We start from the raw sequence: 21618 nt of genomic DNA on the forward strand, positions 1-21618 counted from the left end.
AATAAGACAAAAAAACCCCAGCAATCCAACAAGAACATGGCTTCTCTTCAACATCAGAAGCTGAAATTCCAAAATAAAATTTAACAGTGATTATGTATTTAAAATGTTTTGCTTTAAAATGTATTTAAAATGTTTTGCAAGAGAGAAACCATGCCTACTCCAGAAAGCTCAGGTTTTACCCTCCTCAAACAGGAACACATTTCTCAGCTAAAAGGTTAAATGCTGACTAGAGAATCACAGAATGATTTAAGTTGGAAAAGACCTCTAAGATCATCAAGTCCAACCTTTGACCTATCACCTTGTAAACTAGATCATGGCACTAAGTGCCATGTCCAGTTGTTTCTTGAACACCTCCAGGGATGGTGACTCCCTGGGCGGTCATTCCAATGTTTAACAACTGTTTTCATGAAGAAATTCTTCCTGATGTCCAGCCTCACCCTCTGCTGGTGCAGCTTGAGGCCATGTCCACTCATCCTGTCGCTGGTTGACAGGAAAAAAGAGAGTGACCCCCACCTGGCCACAAACTCCTTTCAGGCAGTTGTAGAGAGTGATTAGGTCACCCCTGAGCCTCCTTTTCTCCAGGCTAAACACCCCCAGCTCCCTCAGCTGCTCCTCACAGGACTTGTGCTCCAGACCCTTCCCCAGCTCCATTGCCCTTCTCTGGACTCCCTCCAGCCCCTCAATGTCCTTCTTGCAGTGAAGGGCCCAGAACTGGACACAGCACTCGAGGTGTGGCCTCACCAGTGCCCAGTACAGGGGGACAATCCCTGCCCTGGTCCTGCTGGCCACACTATTGCTGATCCCAGCCAGGATGCCCTTGGCCTTCTTGGCCACCTGGGCACACCCTGGCTCATGTTCAGCTGCTGTCACCAGCACCCCCAGGTCCTTTCCAGCCCCTCTGTCCCAGCCTGCCTGGGGTTGTTGTGACCCAAGGGGAGGACCAAGCACTTGGCCTTATTGAACCTCACACCATTGGCCTGAGCCCATGGATCCAGCCTGTCCAGATCCCTCTGCAGAGCCTTCCTGCCCTCCAGCAGATCAACACTCCTGCCCAGCTTGGTGTCATCTGCAAACTGACAATGTACTTAATCCCCATGTCCAGATCATCAATAAAGTTACTAAACAAAACTGGGACCCATAACGAGTCCTGGGGAATACAACTAGTGACCACCAACTTTTGGAACAAAACAAACTTTTGGAAGCTTGCTTTTGCTCTCTTACCTAGACAATGAAAAGGTAACAGAATTAGCATTTTTCTGCAATATTTCATAGAAGAAAACAGATTACACAGTTTTTAAAAACAGACATGCAAACATCCATAGTCAAAGGAAAAAGAAAGTAAATGATGCAGTAAAAAATTCTGACAATCTTTCTGTCTTTGAGAAGAGATAAATGGATGAAAAAACAAATCAAATATTCTGGATTACTTCTCGTCATGAGTCAAAACCCTCCACTAAAATAAGGTTTCTCAAAACACACATACCTGCAAAAATAGAAGTTGTATGATCAGAAAAGGTTACAAGACTTTAACAAGGATCTGCTATAGAATACACAGATTCAATTCTTGATTAAAAATTATATTTACCTACATGAATTATATATTTCATATAGCTTAGGTAGCAGAATGTATAAACTAGACTGCAAATGATTCATCCTATTTTTTAAAAAAAATCAAAAAAGTGACATTATGACTAAGTGCACATTATGCACATAACAGACTTAAGCAGTATCTACACTATCCCTGAGGAGTGGTCCCTTTATGAAAGAAAACTACTGGGTTTTTTTTACAGAATACATGCTCAAACAGAAACATGTATGTTTAAATCCATGGACTGGTGGTTGTAAAGAGGAAATGCTATGCTTTCCACAGTTGCTTACCTCAAAGCCTTCTTGAAACAATTTCACATGAGCCAACTATCATGCAACTAAGATCTCCTGAAACTTTCCTCAAGAACCAAGTCAAATTCTACCCCAGATAATTTAAGAGAGGATCCAACCTTGCTGAAAAATCGAATAAATATCCTCAATATTAAGTCTACTGTATTTACATAAATAATAAAGAAGATATACAGAAATTATAGAATATAAAGTAGATCTATGTGGGTTTTAAATTAGAATAATATTAGACTCCACAAGAAATCTCATCAGGAGAGTGTTTTCTTCCTTGCAACAAACAACCTCTTGGTCACTTGAGACTCAGAGTCAGAACTGGGAGCCAAATAGGTTGCCTGTATATGGAAAATTTAAAAAAAATCCCACAACCATAAAACAATCATTGTTCCAAAATCTAACAAATCCAACAAGAGAACAGTTCACAGATAATATAACTCATTAGAAGTTGGTTGCCTTTGCAACACTTTCAGCGGTGGAGTAAATATATTGGTTTTGACAAATGTTCACACAGTTACCTGAGCCAGTTCTAATAAATGAAAGTTTATACATACAATATAAATAGAAGGAATACACACTTCCTTGAGCTGCCACGTGAGCCATACTAAAATTACAGTTCAGTTTGTATTTCTGTATAATTTAACCACTGCAATCCAAGAAATTACATTAAGGACATACAACACACACCTTCCACTCCTCCTGCTTTTTACCCTTTGTTTTTTGAGGTCAGGATTTGTACAGCTTTTCCCAACTTTCTCTGCTGAGATTTTTAACTCCAGCTGCACTGATCTATCATTTCAAAATTTAAAATATCTAACAATTTAAAACAACTGACAGTTATGATGAGATTTAGACATTGCACATTTTTATAACCAGATGAATAAATGCCATACCTCCAAGTTCTTTTACGTTCAAAATTGCGTTCTGGAATGGCACTGCTTTTATACTAAAACCTAAGAAGAGAAATAAAGAGCATTAGTAAGCTATTTGTTAAAGGGGCCATTTAGAATCAATTGCATATGTTCAGAAAAACCAACTCTTTCCATTAAGAACCAGGACCTTGCCTGTGAAATTCTGTTTCAATATGTTTAGAAAGTCAGTTATAAGGGGATGGGAAGGGGGTAAGAGGTGGAGGGCTGCCATGGAGGGGGACGAGAATAAATCAGTATAAGAAATGAAATTGCCAATTATAAGTACCTGGCACACAAATTCAGCACAAAACTTCCATCCAGACCATCTACCAGAACATACTTCTATAAAATCATCTTTTACTGCATGTGGAGCTAAAGTGGGTAATTCAGACTACCAGTAATATGAGGTGATCATTTTGCAAGTTTCTTCAACGTTGTTGAGGACAACATGCAATTCGAATCACTGTTTTCTTCCATTTAAACTTCATAGGTTTTGATTGAACCTGGATTATTAATCCTGTCTATAAATGTTATTAACTTAAAGATCCTTCTACAGACCTTAGCTGGATGTATTAAAATGGTTATAAGCACATTGGAAACATCTATGAATACTCTATCAGCCTGATTTTTGCTTAAACTGAAATAAAAATTAAAAATCCAAACAAAAAAAAACCACCCACCAAAATGTGATCTTTACCCTTAATTAAAAATTCAGATAGACAAGAGAAATGGAATGTGAAAGGCTTCCAGCAATATACCCATGCATTATATACTAAATTTTGCATGTTTAGTGCATACATATATATAAGTATATATAATATTTTATATAGGGAAAATTATGTCTGCTCTTTGAGCATAAAATATCCAGACAGACATTAAATTTATTTCCATCTAGAACAAGTAGTTTCAACATGATTACATATCTGTGAACTGAGTAAAGAAGTTTTGAAAAAATGTGTTTCCCTTCACATTTGTTAGCTATCCTTTAACAGAAACAAGATGTTTTTTCGCCCTGGTCAGACCAGTAAGACATTACAGTATTATGGTCAGGGCAAGATGCAATAGAGGAAAGTACATGAAAGTCTGAAGGGAATAATTACGAAATTTTCTGGACATTGCTGTCTGAAAAGAAATCCTCTTCCTAGAAAGAAGGAAAAGCTGGAATGGACCTGACTGGCATTGATGAAAAAAACAAAAACATAGTTTATAGTTTGAAACCTGAGTGGAGAAGTTGTCACATTGTATTCTTGGATTCTCCACAATATTGTTTAATATACCACATTTAAGTGGTATATTTAAGTATAGGTATATTTAAGTGGATTTATTATAAGCTGAATACCCTAGATGTGCATCATTTTGGTTTGCCTGCCTAGTATTGTCCAGAATACTGGTTTTCATTCCTCAAGTTGCCTAATTATATAATGGTATTCTATTGCATCTCTCTAGAAAAACAAAATCAATTTAATTTTTACTTAATGTTATATTCATTACTTCCTTTGATAGCTCTATACTTCTATTTATATTGCTGTGACTGTTTCTTTCAGGGCCTAAAGTGTTAAAGTATAATTTGTACTAATTCCAGAGATAAAGCTCAAGAGAGGGGAAAAAATAATTTAAAAAAAAAAAGGCTAATTGCTCTACAATTTCCTTCAAACTTTTTGAGTTAGTCACCTTTTCACAACCAAGCATCAGATCTCTGTAACATTGCCAATAACACCACCATAGAGGCCACAGGTTAACTATTCATTGTAATAAAACCACTCTTTTTTGTACCTGTTTTCATTTTACTTACAGTTGTATTAAATAATCTTACCTTCTTGTAAATTAAGCAAACATACATTGAAAAACAGTTAAGTTGCTAAGGCACAATCATAAAATTTAAGCCCCTGAACCACAGCTACAGTACAAAGCCTGTAACTGTAGACACAAGTTACTTGCACAACACTTAGTATCTGTTCCATCAGCAAATCAACCTTTTTAATTGCTGCAGCCACTGAACCAGATTTCTTCCATCTCCATGACCTAATCTGCCCTCTTTCTGAACTTTCCAAACAGGTATTCCCTCTTCCTACTTCACATGCTTGTTTCTGCTTTTTCTGGTGCTGTTTTGTTCTTGATTTGTTTCTTGTTGGTTCATTGGTTTTGTTTTGGGGTTTTTTCAATCAAAACATGCTTTTCAGTATTAGGCATCCTGGTTCACCTTTACCAAGATGCCTATTCAAATTTTTTGGACTTAAGATACCTCTTATCTGTGGTTGTGCTGTCTATTTTTATGTATCTTCTCAATACCACTGAAACTTTTTGTAAATTGTTTTTTTTTTATCTCAATCTGCCCTTACTACATAAACAAGCCTGTTGCTGATCTAAAAATGTGAAATTATCCCTAAAAAAAGGTATTTCCATTGCATTCATTCTTTTGGTTGCTAGCATATACCACAAGGTGGGATGGACCAAGTATGTACAGAAATAAATGCTAATTTAAGTTTCAGAACATCACTGTCCTAGTCTATTTTACAGCACATTCTCCTCCTTTCTCTCCAATATATAGTGAGACTGTTTAAAAATCAAAAGTAAAATGAGAAGAAAGGAACATTTTAATGTGTGCCTACAGTATAGTGCTAGGTATGTGTTGTTGTGGTACGTAGTGTATGTTATGGTTCCGCTTCATTAGACCACACTGAACTTTCAACACGTTCAAAATTGCATGTTTTCATGCATATTCCCCAGTGTATGAAAAAATACTGAAAGAAAGCAGTGGTAGCTTCAAAGTGATCCATTAGGTACTTTCAACAGAAGATAAGTAGACTGAAGTTCTCTACAGCCTTTGCTATGAGTTTCAGAAGTCACTTTTGGGCAATGCTCTAAGACACCACAGAATAAAGGCAGCATCCTACCTGTGGTAGACACGATATTCTCCGGGCTTTCGCTGCAGAGCTGAGACAGAAGACTCGTCTTGCCAGAGCCAGAGAGGCCTATGCAAACCAAGTCATACTCAGGTCGTGGTGGTGGCGGTCCCTTGCAGCAAAGTGCTCTAAAACACTGCCAGGGTAGGGCAAAACAAACAAAACAAAAACAAGAGGAAGAGGTTACCTTTCTTTTCTAGCAAATGTTTATTCAAAAATGTTCTAAGAAGAAAGTTTATAAACTTAAAGGCATTGGAGAGAAGCAAATTATTATTATTTCAACTTATTATTTTGACTAAGTCAACAACTAATAGATCGAGACCACTTCAACTAAAACTTAGAACAACTTTAAAAGAAAACAAACACACACGTTAACTTTTCACCTAAACCTCGAAAAGCTGGTGTGGAGGAATATGACATCCATTTCCCAAGTAGCACAAACTGCTCACACCACAAGATAGGCATGTGCCCTATACAGCTCTGCAGTTGATTATGCATGAGTTTCCTTCCTGTGCTAATTTCATGCACTACCTGGTGTGAACATCAGAGCCACTCCTGAGCAGCTGCTGGCCAAGCTCTACCTCTTGTCACAGAAAAGAATCAGGGATCTTTGCTCCACTAATGTCCTTTCTGGGCTTGCTTTGTCATGCATTTTAGCTCAGAATAACAGCTGTTATATGGTACAGCTTGTAAATAAGTAAATAAATAAATAAATAAATAAATCTTGCTGGACATAGAGCTAGTAAAAAACAGATAGATGTCTCACTTTCACTGGAGAAGTATAAATTAATCACAATGTAAACAAATAAAAATCTCATACACAAAGCCTCCTTCAGAGTTCTGCTCATTTCTCTTAAACAGTTTTGCCAAAACAGGCCAAGTTTGTCCAAAAGCTTCCTTAGGCCCTCCAAAGTTCTTCAGTTCTTTGTTTATATGCAATTTAGAAACTTTGTATGTAAAAATCTAAAAGCACACAATTCCGGGAAAACTAGGAAGTTTATATTTTATATATAGAGAATATTTACTCACTAATTTCCAAGGCAGATCTCCACCACCCCAACATATATATATATGAATACCTTTCTCCCCAGTATCTGCCACCTTTATATCAGAGCAAGACAGCTGCTCTTAGTGCAGGGAAAACGTGTCTATGCAATCAGTCCTTTCTCACACATTCTGTTTTTACATAACCCCATCTCAACCACAAGTCAGTCATTGCACTGATTGCAGGAAAAGAAATCCAGTCTTTACAACCTTAACCTAGTTTGTCTTGACAACTGCCCAGGTTTTCTCACTGAGGGCTACTGGAGGAGCAGAGAAACTGAACTGATGTCAGTAAGGGTCTAATGCAAACAGTGGGGTCTGACCCTGAGAGCAAGTCGTCCAGTGAGAATGTGATTATAAAAGAACAGGTCACTCAACGCAGAACTTTAATTGGATTCTTTCAGTATAGATGGTAAGTTATTATACATGCTGCCAAAACAGTTTTCGTTCCTTTAAAGAATTAAAGACAAATTCAGTGAAAGCTACAAAACTACTTCAGCACCTTTTAAAAGAGTGAAGTGAAACACTTTAGAGGAAGTAAGAATATTTACAATAATATTTAAGCTGAATAAAGGCAGCAGATTTTAAAAATAATAGCTTTGCCTCCACCAAGATTTGATTCAAAAATTATTTTAAGAAGGTTTGCTCTTGTATGTATCATACCTCAAAAGGATAAACATGCCTTCTAGCTCTATTTACTGATGTTCTATTTATTTACTGGTTTATACTTATCTCACAGGTTCTACAAAGCCACATCAAACATTCTACTGTGGTACTTAAGTGAGAAAGGCCAATTGAGTACATTGAATAACATAAACTCCTTTAAATAAAGCTTCCACTTAACGGATATCAGGCTGAAGGCCACATAAAATCCTTCAGAGCTTGCCAGAGCTCCAGAGGCTGTGTGTCAGACCCTCTACAGCCAGTCTTTAAAAGGATTCAATTTTTCCCTGTCAGCATGGCATCTTTGCAACAACCTCTTGATGTCACATTGAAAAACATAAAGGAATAGATGAGCCAATGGAATTCTGTGCTTCCCTCTGTCCAGCCACTGTGCCAGTTCTTATGCAACCAGACATGACTTCTGAGCCCTGACAACATCTAGTAACATACAGTCCTGTGAAAGATAATTTCTGCTCTTTGAAGAACACATATGGAGGCTCTGTGGGTAATAAGCAGATTTTGTGAACTTCAGGATCTCTCTACTGCAAACTCCTTAAGTCTAACTTAGTCTGGAGAGTCTTTATATGTTGTGGATTAAACACACGATCAAAAATCCAGGTCAAATTGCAACTCCAAAGTAGCATATGTAGACTCACCACCCCCTCACTTATCCTTCACCAGTAAGCACAGTTAGGCATGAAAATTTCAGAGATAGAACCCTAGAAGACAGGAACATGGCTCCCCCCAGACCACTCTCATATTTTATTTGATATGATTCCCTTATCTTTGCTATATTCATGACTTTGTCCTTCTGCTAGGCTAATTTCCTTCAGTAGATTGGTTTAGCTGTAATGAAAACAATTTTTTAATATTCCAGCTTCAAAAAGCTGCTAAACTTAAGCTATTGTGTATAGCACATAGCAGCAGCAGAGATGAGAAATTCTAGAGCACATTGTAGGGGATACTTGTAAAAACATATTTAGACTTTTATAAACTTGTTTCACAACCCTCCTTACTCAAGCTCAATGAACATCTTTCCCATAGGAAATAAAACTATGCAAACAGTCAGATCACTTTCCTCCTGTTCTCTCAGCAGCCTAAAGTTACCTGCTCCCTAACAAAGTTAGGGTTATTTAAGCATCCATTATTGAGACTAAGCCTTTATTGTCACAACTTTGGCAGCTGCATGTAGTAGCTGCACAGTATCTGTGGAGGAAAGGAGAAAATTCAGAAGTCACAGACCATGCAAATAAAACTGCATCTTATATTCTGCATTTTATTACGGACAGGAAATGCATCCTGAAGTATTTTATAACCATGGACTAGAGCTACACATTGTTCAAGATGTCGTCACATATTACAGTGCACTCTGAAAACCACAAAACTGCAAGAAATGTGTACTGGTAACTAAAGAAATCATTCCAGAACTCCAAAACACAAATATATCAAAAACATTGAGAGAGTTGCTCAATTCACAAGTAGTGCTCAGTTCTTTCCCAAACCAGCATACTTTCCACTCCATTTGATCAACCCAAAAGGCATAAGAGAAGCTTGAATTAACTTGCCAGATATGGACCTGGAAGTCTCCTCCATTGATTCCCAAACCCGATTTGCTTGATGGGCAATAAAATCCTGCCTTTTAGGTATTACAAAACAAACTCTAAACCCAAACAGTGACTCTCAGAGGAAGTGTCAGAGCAGAGAGAAAGAAAACATTGTACAACAGCAAATACAGGGTCAAGCGGAGCTAGTTGGCACAGTTACTGAAAGGTTGTTTGAGATATGGTCATGTATGCAACCCCACTGCTAGCAACAAAAATGCAACAACATTTTTTTGAGACTTCTTATCCTATCAGGGTAAGACGTTACTTAGTATAAAGGAAATGACGTATCAAACAGTCAGCTTTCACAGTTTTTGAGAATATCACACTCAAATCTATAGCCACTGGATGGAGAAAACAGGCATGCAAAGAGAGGCAGGCAGGGAGAGTCAGGAGTTAATTTTTTAATGAACATATTTTTAAGTACTGAAAATAAAACAATAAGGTACCTTTAAAAAGTGTATGCATTTAGTCAGTTTTTGAAAAAAAGGATGAATTTGTCCAGGAAACCAGGGGTAATATGTGTTGCAGTCTGCAGAAATCTGTGCAACATTCTGCAGCACTGTTACTTTCATTTTACTTGTAAGTGTGCATGAATGCTGCATGTGCCTGTATAATCATTTTGTAAAAGTTAAGGGAAGAAGTTAGCCAGTTCTACTCCTCCTTACAGATTTCTAACCCAACCAGACGATTCTGGGTTTAGGTAGAGCAGTATTTATGCTGACAATCCTGTACAGTGTCCCTTTAAAGCCTTATGGAGATTTCTTCTGGGAAAAGCATATTGTGCTTATAGCAGGGATAGCCAAACACTTTGGAAGTATGTGCCACTCGGAGATCACGAATTGAAGCTCTGGGCAGTAAATGTCCCTGAATTACTGCTCTCTACAACACATTAAACTGCCTCCAGCTGTTGAGTCTGTCTTTGCCTACTCATTGTACTTCTCGTTTCACTCTCCTTTTTGGGGTGAAATACTCCATTATTTCTGCTTTGTTCTGGACCCATCTCCTGTCTGTTTCTTTTGTTGCCAGTATTTAATAGGGACAAACAGAAGCAAGGGATTTCATGCTTAGTTGGTTAAACACACACACTCTCAAGGAAAAATACCCTAAGTTAGTGCAGCACTAATGCTAACAAACCAAGCATTCAGAACTCTTGAAATACAGAATTAAGGTTGAAAGCTCAACCCTAACTCTGCTCCCTTCCCCCCTCTTGGTTATACTTATGGATATGGTCTCCTTTTACAATTTACGTTTCATTTAAGGTATCTTTGAACAAACAGGCTTCTAATACTCACACACACTTATATCCAGAGGACGGTTAATCATCTGAAGCTGTTGATAAAACTCAAGGAGTTTACTTTAAAAAGTAAAATTTGCACACAGTAGGTTCCATAGCTCTGAGATCACACAAGCATAAAGAAACCTCAAACCTTGAAGAGATAATGTGAAGGGGGGGGGGGCTCAACGACACAAGACAGTTATAATGTTAACGATAGGAGACAACTAGGAACAGCAGTGGAATAATTGAACGCAAGTAATAAAATACACAAGGCACCAGAATGAAATCATACACTGGGGGGCGGGGGAAGGAAATATAAATAAACTAAATTTTAAGTGTATTAATACCTCAACTTTAAATTAGTACAACAAAATTCCATGCATTTCACAGTGTGAGCTAAAGCTGCCGGCTCTTCAGTTTCCACACTGCTGTACAGGTGGTTATGCCTCTACAAAAAAAAAAAAAAAAGGGAAGGAAGAGGAAAACCTACAAAATTTAAGGCACCCAATAAATGACACTGCTTTCATGTTTTCAAATATCAGATTAACAGGGTTCATCTTTGTCTATATGACTTCAGTAATAAGGACAAAACTTAAAAGTGCTGATCATTTTGTGGCTATCAACAGAGATGAACATAGATGAATATAGCCACTGCCAGCCTGAGTGATGTTCAGCACAGATGAAAATCCTATAATCATGACTCTGACTGTCCACAACCTCATTAAGCAGTGACCACTGTACTCAAGATCCTCCACCCCAACACAGGGTAATGATCCAAACTCCAATGGAAGGCTCAAGATCTCCTAACCTGCTACACAATTCCTCGCACAGGATGAAGCAATCCTCTAGTTTAACCTGGCTAAGGAGTGAGTGATCAGCCCACAGATTGAACCAAAAGCGTTCTTTCTCTCCATACATCTACCTCTCTTCAAATTTATATCAGCATGTGCTGCAGAAAGACCAACAAGTATAGGCATTAAAGACAAGATAATATAAAAAAGGGCAGAAGAAAACAATTTCTCAAGGAAGTGAGGCAGTTTTAAAGAGCAAACAGTCCTGGTGATATCCTACAACACAGAAATCATAGAATCATAGAATTGTTTAGGTTGGAAGGGACCATAAATATCATCTAGGTCCAACTACCCTGCCATGGGACAAGACACCTTCCACTAAACCAGGCTGCTCAAAGTCCCACGCAACATTTCCTAGGATGAATCACCACAACTCTCTGCAACCTGCTTCAGGGTCTCACCACCCTCACAGTAAAGAATTTCTTCCCAACATCTTATACAAATCTACCCTCTTTTAGTTTAAAACCATTCCCCCCTTGTCCTATCACTACATGCCCTTTTCAAAAGTCCTTCACCAGCTCCCTTGGACGCTCCTTTTGAGTACTGGAAGGTGATACAGGATCTCTCGAAGCATTTTCTTTCCCAGGCTGAGCGAGCCCAGCTCTCTCAGCCTGTCTTCACAGGAAAGGTGCTCAGGCCTCCTCTGGACCTGCTCCAACAGGTCCATGTCCGTCCCGTGCTGGGACCTCAGAGCTGGATGCAGCAAGCGGAATCTCACCAGAGCAGAGGGGCAGAATCCCCTCCCTCCCCTGCTGCCCATGGGGCTCTGGATGTAGCCCAGGACACGTTTGGCTCTCTGGGCTGTGAGTGCCCATGGCTGGGTCATGTCCAGCCTCTCACCCACCAGCACCCCCAAGTCCTTCTCAGCAGGGCTGCTCACAATCTATTCTCTGCCCAGCTTGCAGTGTTTGGGATTGTTTTACCCCAGGTGCAGAACCTGGAATTTGACCTTGTTGAATTTCATGATGTTCACATAGATTCTCCTCTGTTAAGGACACTAAGCAGCAACATATAGTCTAGAGCAGAAATCTCAAATTCTGCCTTCTGACCATGAAGAAATACATTTGGATTCATTGGTTAAAATCGTTTACCATCCCGTGTCAAAAGCTTCTTGGTATTTCAGAGAAGCCAGGTTCTGGAATCTCATAAGAAGCAATCACGCCTTAAAAAACTTTGAACAGCCCTTGTGGTCTCAGGTGAACAAGACATAAGACACCGGCTCAAGCCCCAAAATCAGACAAATGACACAGACATATTCATTTTTTAACATATTTGATAACTCTGCTACCAGTAGGCTTAGTGGGAATACAGTTAAGAAGAAAGAAGTGGATGACTTCAGACAAGCCAGATACGACACTGTCATTCAGAGCACATAATTTCAAAAGACTTCATGGTCATGATAATAAAATTATAGTGGGTCAAATTGCAGGAGATAATTTGTTTTACCTCATATCAGATGAACTGTTCTTGGATGAAGGCTTGACCCAAAGTTCAGGAATCAAAAAATTCAATAAATGCAGTCAAAGACATAACTTCCCTGGAAGGAGCTGTATAGCAACAGGAGTCCTTTCCCTACTACCAGCCAAAATAAACCAGAAACCTCACATCCAAAATGGAAAATGAGCCTCTCTGACCTTAATATCTTGGACACTCCCTATAAATCAAAACCAAATTATGACCCTCCCTTACATTCACACTAGAAGAAAGCGTGAAATAAAGTAATATCAAGTTCTAGATGTACTCAGATATTCAGTGAAGTAGTATGATTTAAAAGCCTACATAAAATAAAATGGCAGACAGCTATGATAAACAAAAGCTAAGTCAGCAAACAGTTATAAACACATGCACAGGTGATATTCTGAACAGAAGACAATCAGTCGCTTCACTGCAGTGTCAGTCAAGCTCCAAGGGGGTTTTTGGACACTTCTAAGTTCCATCAAGTGTAGAATTATTGCTCAAGTTGTTGCCTCTCTGACAGTTTGCTTTCTACTTGTTTTATTGCACAAGAGTAACTCATTCAATCCACTAGTCCATTCACATTTAACAGCAAGAGACAAAGGCAACAAAAAAGATGAATGAAAGCCTTTGCAAACAGTTTATTTCCCAACTTAAGGAAACACAACCACACTAAAAAAAAGCCTGAAGAATCATCAAAAATACCAGCAAAAAAGGCAGTAGCAGCACCACCCAAATGTGCAAAAGTTAAGGATGGGACACCTCCCATCACTTCTAATTTCTGGTAAGGATAAAGGATGTATACATTTTTTTTTCTTAATACTCCCCCTCAAAAAAAACCACAAACAACAACTTAAACAAAATCACACCTTTGAGCTTTCAGGCTTGCTAAAAGTCACCCCTGTACAGTTTCTCAGCCAAACCATAAAAAGCATTTCCATGATTTATGTGTGCTACAAGGTGGCTTACCAAACATTTTTTTTTCATCACAGAATGAGTAATTCTGCTCTATTCACACAGGATCACAAAAGCAGAAAGAAGCATATAGACCACTTGGTGTTCTTTGATTTTTTTCTGAGCTGACTACATGACTACATGCCACCTACATGCAACAGCACACTTTTGTTTCTTTTTTCTCCTCAAAAGCTATTCACAAGTACACAAGACCCTGGACATTTTTATTTGATATACATGGCACGCATACGATTACTCTGGTAACAACATCAAAAAGAGGATTTATTGAAACAGTAGAGTGATATCTTCAAGTCCCATGCCAGAATGGGTCAAGAGAAAAAAAATTAGAAAAATATATCTGGTGCAAAGAGAAACCTAGCTGCACACTAGATGGAAGTAAATGAAGACTTGCATTCTATTACATGCATTAAAAAAGTAAAGAACAAGAAGAGCTACTGCTGCTGTCCTACTCTTAAAATTTGCAGGCAAATTCAAATACATTAAGAGAGTAAGACCCATCTTGCCCTGTGGAGTGAAACTTCTGAAATTTACAATAGGATCTATACAGCAAAACGGTCTCAAAAAAACTCAGTTCAAATAAAAACAAGTTCATTTGAAACATAGCTGGAAAAAGCATGGGAATAGCCAAGTGCAAACAAGAGAAGTGTGCACTAATAGCCAGAAGTTCTCAAGGGGGATTCAGGTGATACCAGTGAATAAATCCCCGAAAAAAGTAACAAGATCTGAATTCTTCCACCCATTTTATCAGTAACATTACAGAAACAGGCAAATTCCAGAGTACTTTTTCCAACCAGCTTCCGCCCATGCTTTCAGAGTTGGGCATCACAATCATAAACAAAAGGAAGTAATTCCTGGGCTGACACTTTACCGTGCCATCAATTAAGTCTCTCCTGATGGGAGAGAATTTACTGAAGGTGTGTTTCTCTTGAGTATCAAAAAGCAAAGTAATCTAGAGAAACTATAAGTATGTTTTGAGGGAAGAAGAAGAAATAACTGTTTACGTGAGGCAAAGTTTCCTCTGAGATTAAGCCCCAAGATATGTCTTGTTCCTTCTTATGAAAGATTTCAAAACTAACATTTGACATCAAATCTGAGAGAAAAGAGGAGAAATCTCTGAGGACAGCAGTCCAGACTGTTTTCTACAAAGTCTGGTCTTACTGAACAAGTTCATAGCTGAGACAGAATAATAAGTACAATAAGACTGCGAGTATCAGTCAAAGTAAAAAATTGTGTGCAAAAAAAATGCAAAGAAAACAATCAACCAAGCAACCAACCAAAAAAAGCCAGAGAGACAAAACGGACCCATTGACACTGTGGTGGAGGGGGATGGGAAAAGTCACAAATGCAGAGTTTTAGAATCAATTTACAAAGTACCATAAAGCAAAATTAAACACAATCAGGATAGTGTGACAATGCATTAAGAAGGAAAATACAGTTTCAACTGTCACTTTTAAACCTGCTCAGGAGTCCCTGCTGCTCTCTGCTCATACAGTATGCTGAGCACACCATGGTAAATTTAGGCATATCAAACCAAGAAGTGAACAAACCAAAAAATATTTGGTTGCCCTAAAATTATCAGAAGATAAGGGAAAGAAGATATGAGTAGAAACTGATGCAACAAAAGTTACTAAAATAGAAAGTGTATGCACCTAACATCTAAATAGCTGTACCAGTATACAATCCAACAAGAAGTAATAGGAGGATAACAGATAATAGAAGATGGACAGAAAAAGCACAGCCTGACTTTGCAGACTGTGCAAGTCTTCTGGCCAAAGAATTCTTCAGCTTGAAACACTGAAGACAAAACTGCTTTTCAACACCAGAAAATAGAGTAAGAATTATACCAGTATTGGTGCAGTCACAAAAGGGAGATTCAAAAAACATGGCCTATTACCAGTTCATGGTGTTACCAGTCTCCAGTGTTGAATTTGAAACACTAGATAGTTGCAGGCTATAAGTATCTCTTATTCATTAGGCTCCCTATGAATGATTTCAATCTTATGTGGCCTTTTCCTTTTACTTTCCCAGTACATTATATTTACAAAAAATTAGAAACTTCAAGAGAATACCTGTTTTGACCAAAAGACCCTAGGGAATATGAAATATGTAGTAACATATACAGAAACCTCTCTTCCCTCCCCCTTATAGAGCATAACAGTTTTACTTGGCTAGCACAGCACATTACTACCATGGGAGGAAACAGACCAACCCACACAAAAACATTAATCCAAAATATACAATTAGAGGAAGGCATATGAATCTCAAGCACCCTTAAAAATTCTTCAAATTTTAATCAATGAGAGCATCTTGGAATGCAGAACAAGTTTACCCTCAATCAAACTCTTAATGAGTTAGGTTTGAGGAACTTCAGCCATTGAAAACATCCCATGCTCCAACACAGGCATTTCACATTTCTCCGCTCTCCAGCTGCAGGTTTGGATTTTTTTTCTGGCTACATATCTACCATGGAGTTTCTCAGCTGACACCCTGAGAAGGTGATGAAGATTCCATTGGCTGTTTTGTTCACTTAGAACTGCAAAATCAGAACTGAAATTTATTATTCCTAAGCATGCATAAATCAAGAATTACACAGCCTTTAAACTGTAAAGAGAATGCCAAGAGATGCCCTACTAGTGCCTGAAAGTTTGGGGAACACAACTCAGTTTGAGATGAGGATTTTCAGCTGATAGGGAAGGGAACATCCTACAGAGAAATGTGTCAACTACACATAATAGCTGTTTTCACGAGTTTGCACTGTAAAAAAAAACGAAACAAAACAAACCCAAACAAAACAAAACAAAACAAAAAAAACCCACGTACACAAAAAACCCCACAAAAAACCTGACACAAAAACTCACACAACAACCACACAAAGATTTTTTTTTTTTTTTTTAGTAAGTATTGAGCAATGCCTATTCATCTTCTTGAGTCAGGTGGGAAGAAAAAAAAGCAACAAATAAATGGTAAAGAATAATCTGTAGACAAATTCTGGATGTATAGATTATGTTGTCTTTGAAAAGCAGTGGCTGAATTTTAACATTTTTTAGGTGAAAATGGAAGCTGGCAAGAACCAGCTTTACTTTTTGTGAAAACACAGATTACTGTGGCCTTGCTCACAAAACAGCCTGCCATACAACTATGCAGACTCACGGGTATGTCAGTGTGCCTGCTCTGTGGTGCTGACAGCCCAAACCAAGAAACTTCTCCTGGTGAAACAACCACCATTTTTTATCAATTAAGAGGCATGAAACACTTCAATCCACAAGAGTGTATCACTATGCTAGATTTTTTTTTTTCCGTCTCAGAACTGCTGAAAGCCTTTTAAGGGGAATTAAATTTTTCTCCTTTGAGTAGGTGCAGCCTCCAGTCTGTTCTAGGAAACCAACACTTTTAAAAGGAGTAAAAGCCCTCTTCCTGAACCCTTCCTGTGCAATCTGTTTCACAATGATACTGCTTTCATTGAAAGTGTGATGAGTGTCTGGGTTTTTTCAGATTATTATTATGCAACATTTCCATAAAAATTCTTGTAATTTAAAAAAGCAACAGGTTGCTACTTAAGAGTACACCTGATGTTGATGAATGCAATCACAAATCCAAGCAGAAATAAACTTAACATGTTGTTCAGATAACTGAGCTTAGTTCCTCTAAGGGATGTTCAGTTCCTCAGCTGATTTAATACTTAGCTGGGGGAGATTTAATACATGTTCTAAGCAGGCTGCAGACACCTCAGTAAGAACTGACTCACTGCTTCTTACTGGAACAAAAATTTTATCATTTATTCTAGATCAGCATAAATCTTGCCAAGCTGGGAAACTCCTTTTAGCTGGCTAGAGAGAAAAAATCACTGAGGACCAGGGAGAATTGCCATAATGGTGAGAGTCTATCAGAGAAACATAAGCAATCTGTAGCTGGTAACATAATTTAGAGTGAGACAACGAATGAAAACAGGCTTAAGAAATAGAAGACAGTTGTCTTTTAGAGACTAAGACATACGATTAGTTGTAAAAGCAGTACACTGGCTTTAACTCAACTTTTTGTTTTAAGTATCTTAGATTTTTTCATTCACTTTCCTAAAGACTGGCAGATTACCAAAGAACTGTAATAAAGAACTGGAAGCTGTGATTTTGTAATATAAAGGTATAAGAAACTTTAACAGCGAAACTTCAGCAACTGCCAATTACCTACATATCATTAAATCAGTATTTTTGACACACAGAGAACATATAGAGCGTGAAAAAAGATGCACACAGTTCTATTCATGCCACAGAGATTTTTCACTGAAAAGGATGCTTTCACAGCTCACAAGTAATTCTTCAAAGCAGTTTACAACAATGAAAAGATACAACAAGGCATGGGATATATCATACTAATTTATACAAGGATTAAGGAGTGTAGCACACTTTGATTATGTTATTGGGGAATAAAGTTACAACGTGTAGGATTTCAGAAGAAACTAAGTGCTCTAAAACATGTCAAAAATCACAGTAACTGAAAAAGCACTGGAAGAATTTTACTTTCTTAAGTAATAATAGTATAGGCCTCTTTATTTGAAGAAACGTGTAAATGATCAGGTTTCCTCATCCTTGCAAGAAATTCTTAAGATCATGCTGTTGAGATTATTGCCAGAAAAAGCATACAATCACAAATTATGTCTTAAAGACATCACTGCTTAATCAGGAAGAAATGGCAATCTATAAAAGCAGGGAAAGAGACATTAAACTTTGGTTTTCTAGTGTACTGCACACAATCCTTATCTGATACCTGGAGGTGGAATCATCAGGCACATAGATGAATTTTACATGAGAGGTTTGCAGAACAGAGAGAAGAACAGGGTGCTGGTGTATTTCTATATTAGAAACACTACTTCTGTAGACCACTAGAAAGCAAAAACTGTCCCAAAGCCCACAGCCCAGCAGAGTAAGAGCTGGTAGTGGGGCATCAGCTCTAAATACAACCTTGGACAACCTAGCTTGGACTTGTATAGTTGAGCAGGAAGTATCGGTGACCTTCTAGATAGACATTGAACCCAAGGAATTAAAAGGGGAGATCGTCCAAAACTGCAGTCACTTCCAGTTCTGCAGGTCGAGAGCAGAAAGATCAGATTTTGAAGTATTTACTTCAAAAGAATGTTTTCTACTCATTTTTATACAATCATTTTATAAAGCCTATATAAATAAGAAAAAAATGCTGTGTGCATTCTCTAACAAGGCAAAATTTCTGGTACCCAAAGGATAGAACAAAGCCGTTAGATCTCCTGCAACAGAGAAGAGGCAAATTGTGTCAGGTCACTATCCTCAACTGATGTGCACCAAGAAAATCAAACTAAAAATACAGAGTAACATATACAAAAAAGCGTAAGACTGACCATTCCTCAAGACTCACTAGTTAGGCAGAATGATGAAGCAGAAGTTCTCCTGTCACTACTAACCATACTGATCAAATCTGAAAATGTCCTAACAGCTACTGTTTTTTCTATTGAATTTTCCAAGTTCCTTACCACAGAAACCTAAAACATCTCAGATCTTTTTTAAAACATTAAGTGCTCGCTCTAAACTCAGAAATATTTTGATGGAAAAGAACAAAATATCCAGGCCTAAGGTTCAAAATTAGGTAAAACATGAGAAATTCTAGTGCATATATGCTGTCTTGAGTAATTTTCCTAAAAATAAAATCTCAAAGGTGTTTGACTACTATGAGGTCAACTGTGACTTCCAAAATTAATGCACATTTGCCTAAATTTTCAAACTGACACTAGCAGTCAGTTAGGTTATTTTTAAGTTCATTCTTAGAAACATATTTTATTAAACCAATTTTTAAATGTACCTAAGTTCACTAAGTTGATGCTAATGTTAGTCCAAACAGAAAAATTGAGACAGAGAGCAGGAAAAGAAAAGAAAAAAGAAAACAAACAAAAGAAAACAAGCAAACAAACAAAAAAACAACTATGAAAACTAGCAGGAAGGGGAAAGAACATGTTGCTATTAATGTATTACTTCTAGTGAAATACCACTGAAGTTCAATATAATCCAAGCCACAGCGCAATGTGTGTAAAGCAGCAAAGAGTCTAAGTTCCATTCACTAGAAGAGAAGTAATAATTATATGGCTTTTTTTTTTTAATTTTGTTCAGAATTGGAATTTAGTTTTGGCACTGATTCAACCTATATGTACTTCAAAAGAAAGCAGTCCTTCAGCATGGAAGCATGGTCTAATGCAAAAACAAAATGCAAATTTCAGTGCTAGTTTTGTTTTTAAAGGCATCAAAAAATATGAGAACATGATTGTGATGTCCATCTAGCACAAGGGAACTAGAGCAATTTAAAGTAGTTTATTGTAAGAGGACAAAACTGAGCTGAGAAGTCTCATATTTGACTTGTGTCCAGAAACAGGAATCAAAATGAACTATTAAGCTGTAGTCTAAATGTTTGAAGATTTTTTCAGCTGGGAACATTATACAGCCTTAAATGGTAAAAACAGTTAAATCCTATCCCAGTAAAAATCCTTGGAAAAATAATCTTCTACAAATAAGATGAAGATAAAGTTCCAACAGACCATAAATTGATTTGGAAATGTTCACATAAGAAAAATCACACAGACAGCAATAAGCGCAACATTCAACAGTATGAAACCAGGTAAACATTTTTGCACTACGCATATATATGAAGTCCATTGTAAAAACATTAAAATCTACTTGGACTTCCAGGCACACTGAAGTATTTTAATGACAAATGTATCATGATTCTTCTTCCTGCTGTCTACTGCTTTTCTCTTCTGCTAAGCCTTACATTCCAGCCTAATAGCAATATATTTTTTCCTCCAATCAACCATACTATTCAGTGGTATTTCCTAGAAAAATTTTTCTTGTGTGTCAGATAAACATAGAAGAAAATCCTTCAGGGACAGCTTGATATACCACAGATGCCAGTTGAAATAATACTGAACCAAGAAATTAAGAATTTTGTTAGTGAACCTATCAGCACAGAAAATGTGGTAAAAATACATATTTTAGCAAAATTTAACTATATAAAGCATGTGACTTGGACTTCATTCCATAATTTTAAAGCTATGTGGGTTCAGAAGCATCAGGAAAGTCATACAGTGGGAAAGACCAATTGCAGAAAAAGCCATCTGAAAAAGTCTACAGAAGCAGCATGATGGTATTGCATTGTTGTACTACCATGAATGTTTTATTTGGGAAACAAAAGCCGCTCATATGTGGCATTTTAGGATAGCAAAGTCCTCTTCATAATTTTCTGGTTAAAAAAAATTTGGTGGTGCCTGGCTAGATGAAAACAGTGACAAAAAAGTTACCTTGCAGGTGCCACACAGAATCTCATTGAGGGTAAACAAAAACATAGCTCCTGGAGAAACTGCTGAACTTCTATCAACAATTAAACACGCCATTAAATTAAACTACATGTAACAAAGAACTGTGGGACTTTGCACTGAAACTCAATAATTAGTGTTCTCATACAATTCTGTGCTTCCCACATTTTCAGGAATTAGACCTGCAAGTTTCCCCATTTTTACACATGTTCAAAGAATTTAACATTATTAGACTGTCATAAATGACTTAAGATTTTTGGCAGGCCATCTGCTGTAATAGCTTTGAATTTCCCTTAAGTGCATATTGTGGATGACTTATTTTAACAAGAATTAACACTACCTTGAGGCTCAGACAAAATCTAAACTCTTAACTCCTTTGCATCACTAACATGCCAAGTGGAGGTCAGTGTTATATATGCGTTATTTGCTTAAGGTAGATTAAGACGCATAACATGTTATATATATTAGACATTCTTTTTATCTTAATTTGAAACTATCAATCCTTTTAAAGCAGAGTAAGACCATCTCCATATACTTGGACTATGTACTTTGTATCTCTGGCCAGCAGAGTCAGAACTCTAGAAAAATTTCAAATAAATACGTTTCCAGTCACATTAGGGTTAAACATTAAGCATGATTGCTCATGCTTGCCATTCCACAAATTCCAAATATATATTTGAAAGTCATACTAGTCCTATTCTACATTCCAAATTTCTGCAATA

At 37.5% G+C, this 21618-nt stretch overlaps 1 protein-coding gene across 6 annotated transcripts in view; it reads right to left on the minus strand.

Annotated features, from left to right (window-relative positions):
* Positions 1-21618, minus strand: part of ARL15 (ARF like GTPase 15) — a 232257-nt gene that overhangs the window by 137082 nt on the left and 73557 nt on the right. For all 6 annotated transcript variants that reach the window (XM_069001321.1, XM_069001322.1, XM_069001318.1 and 3 more), the window contains 2 exons: positions 5696-5840; positions 2784-2843 (listed from right to left, as the gene is read on the minus strand). In XM_069001321.1, coding sequence (XP_068857422.1) covers positions 2784-2843; positions 5696-5840 — 205 coding nt within the window. The remainder of the gene's footprint in view (positions 1-2783; positions 2844-5695; positions 5841-21618) is intronic.

Source organism: Aphelocoma coerulescens, assembly GCF_041296385.1.
Source record: "Aphelocoma coerulescens isolate FSJ_1873_10779 chromosome Z unlocalized genomic scaffold, UR_Acoe_1.0 ChrZ, whole genome shotgun sequence".
In the NCBI taxonomy this organism is placed as follows: Eukaryota; Metazoa; Chordata; class Aves; order Passeriformes; family Corvidae; genus Aphelocoma; species Aphelocoma coerulescens.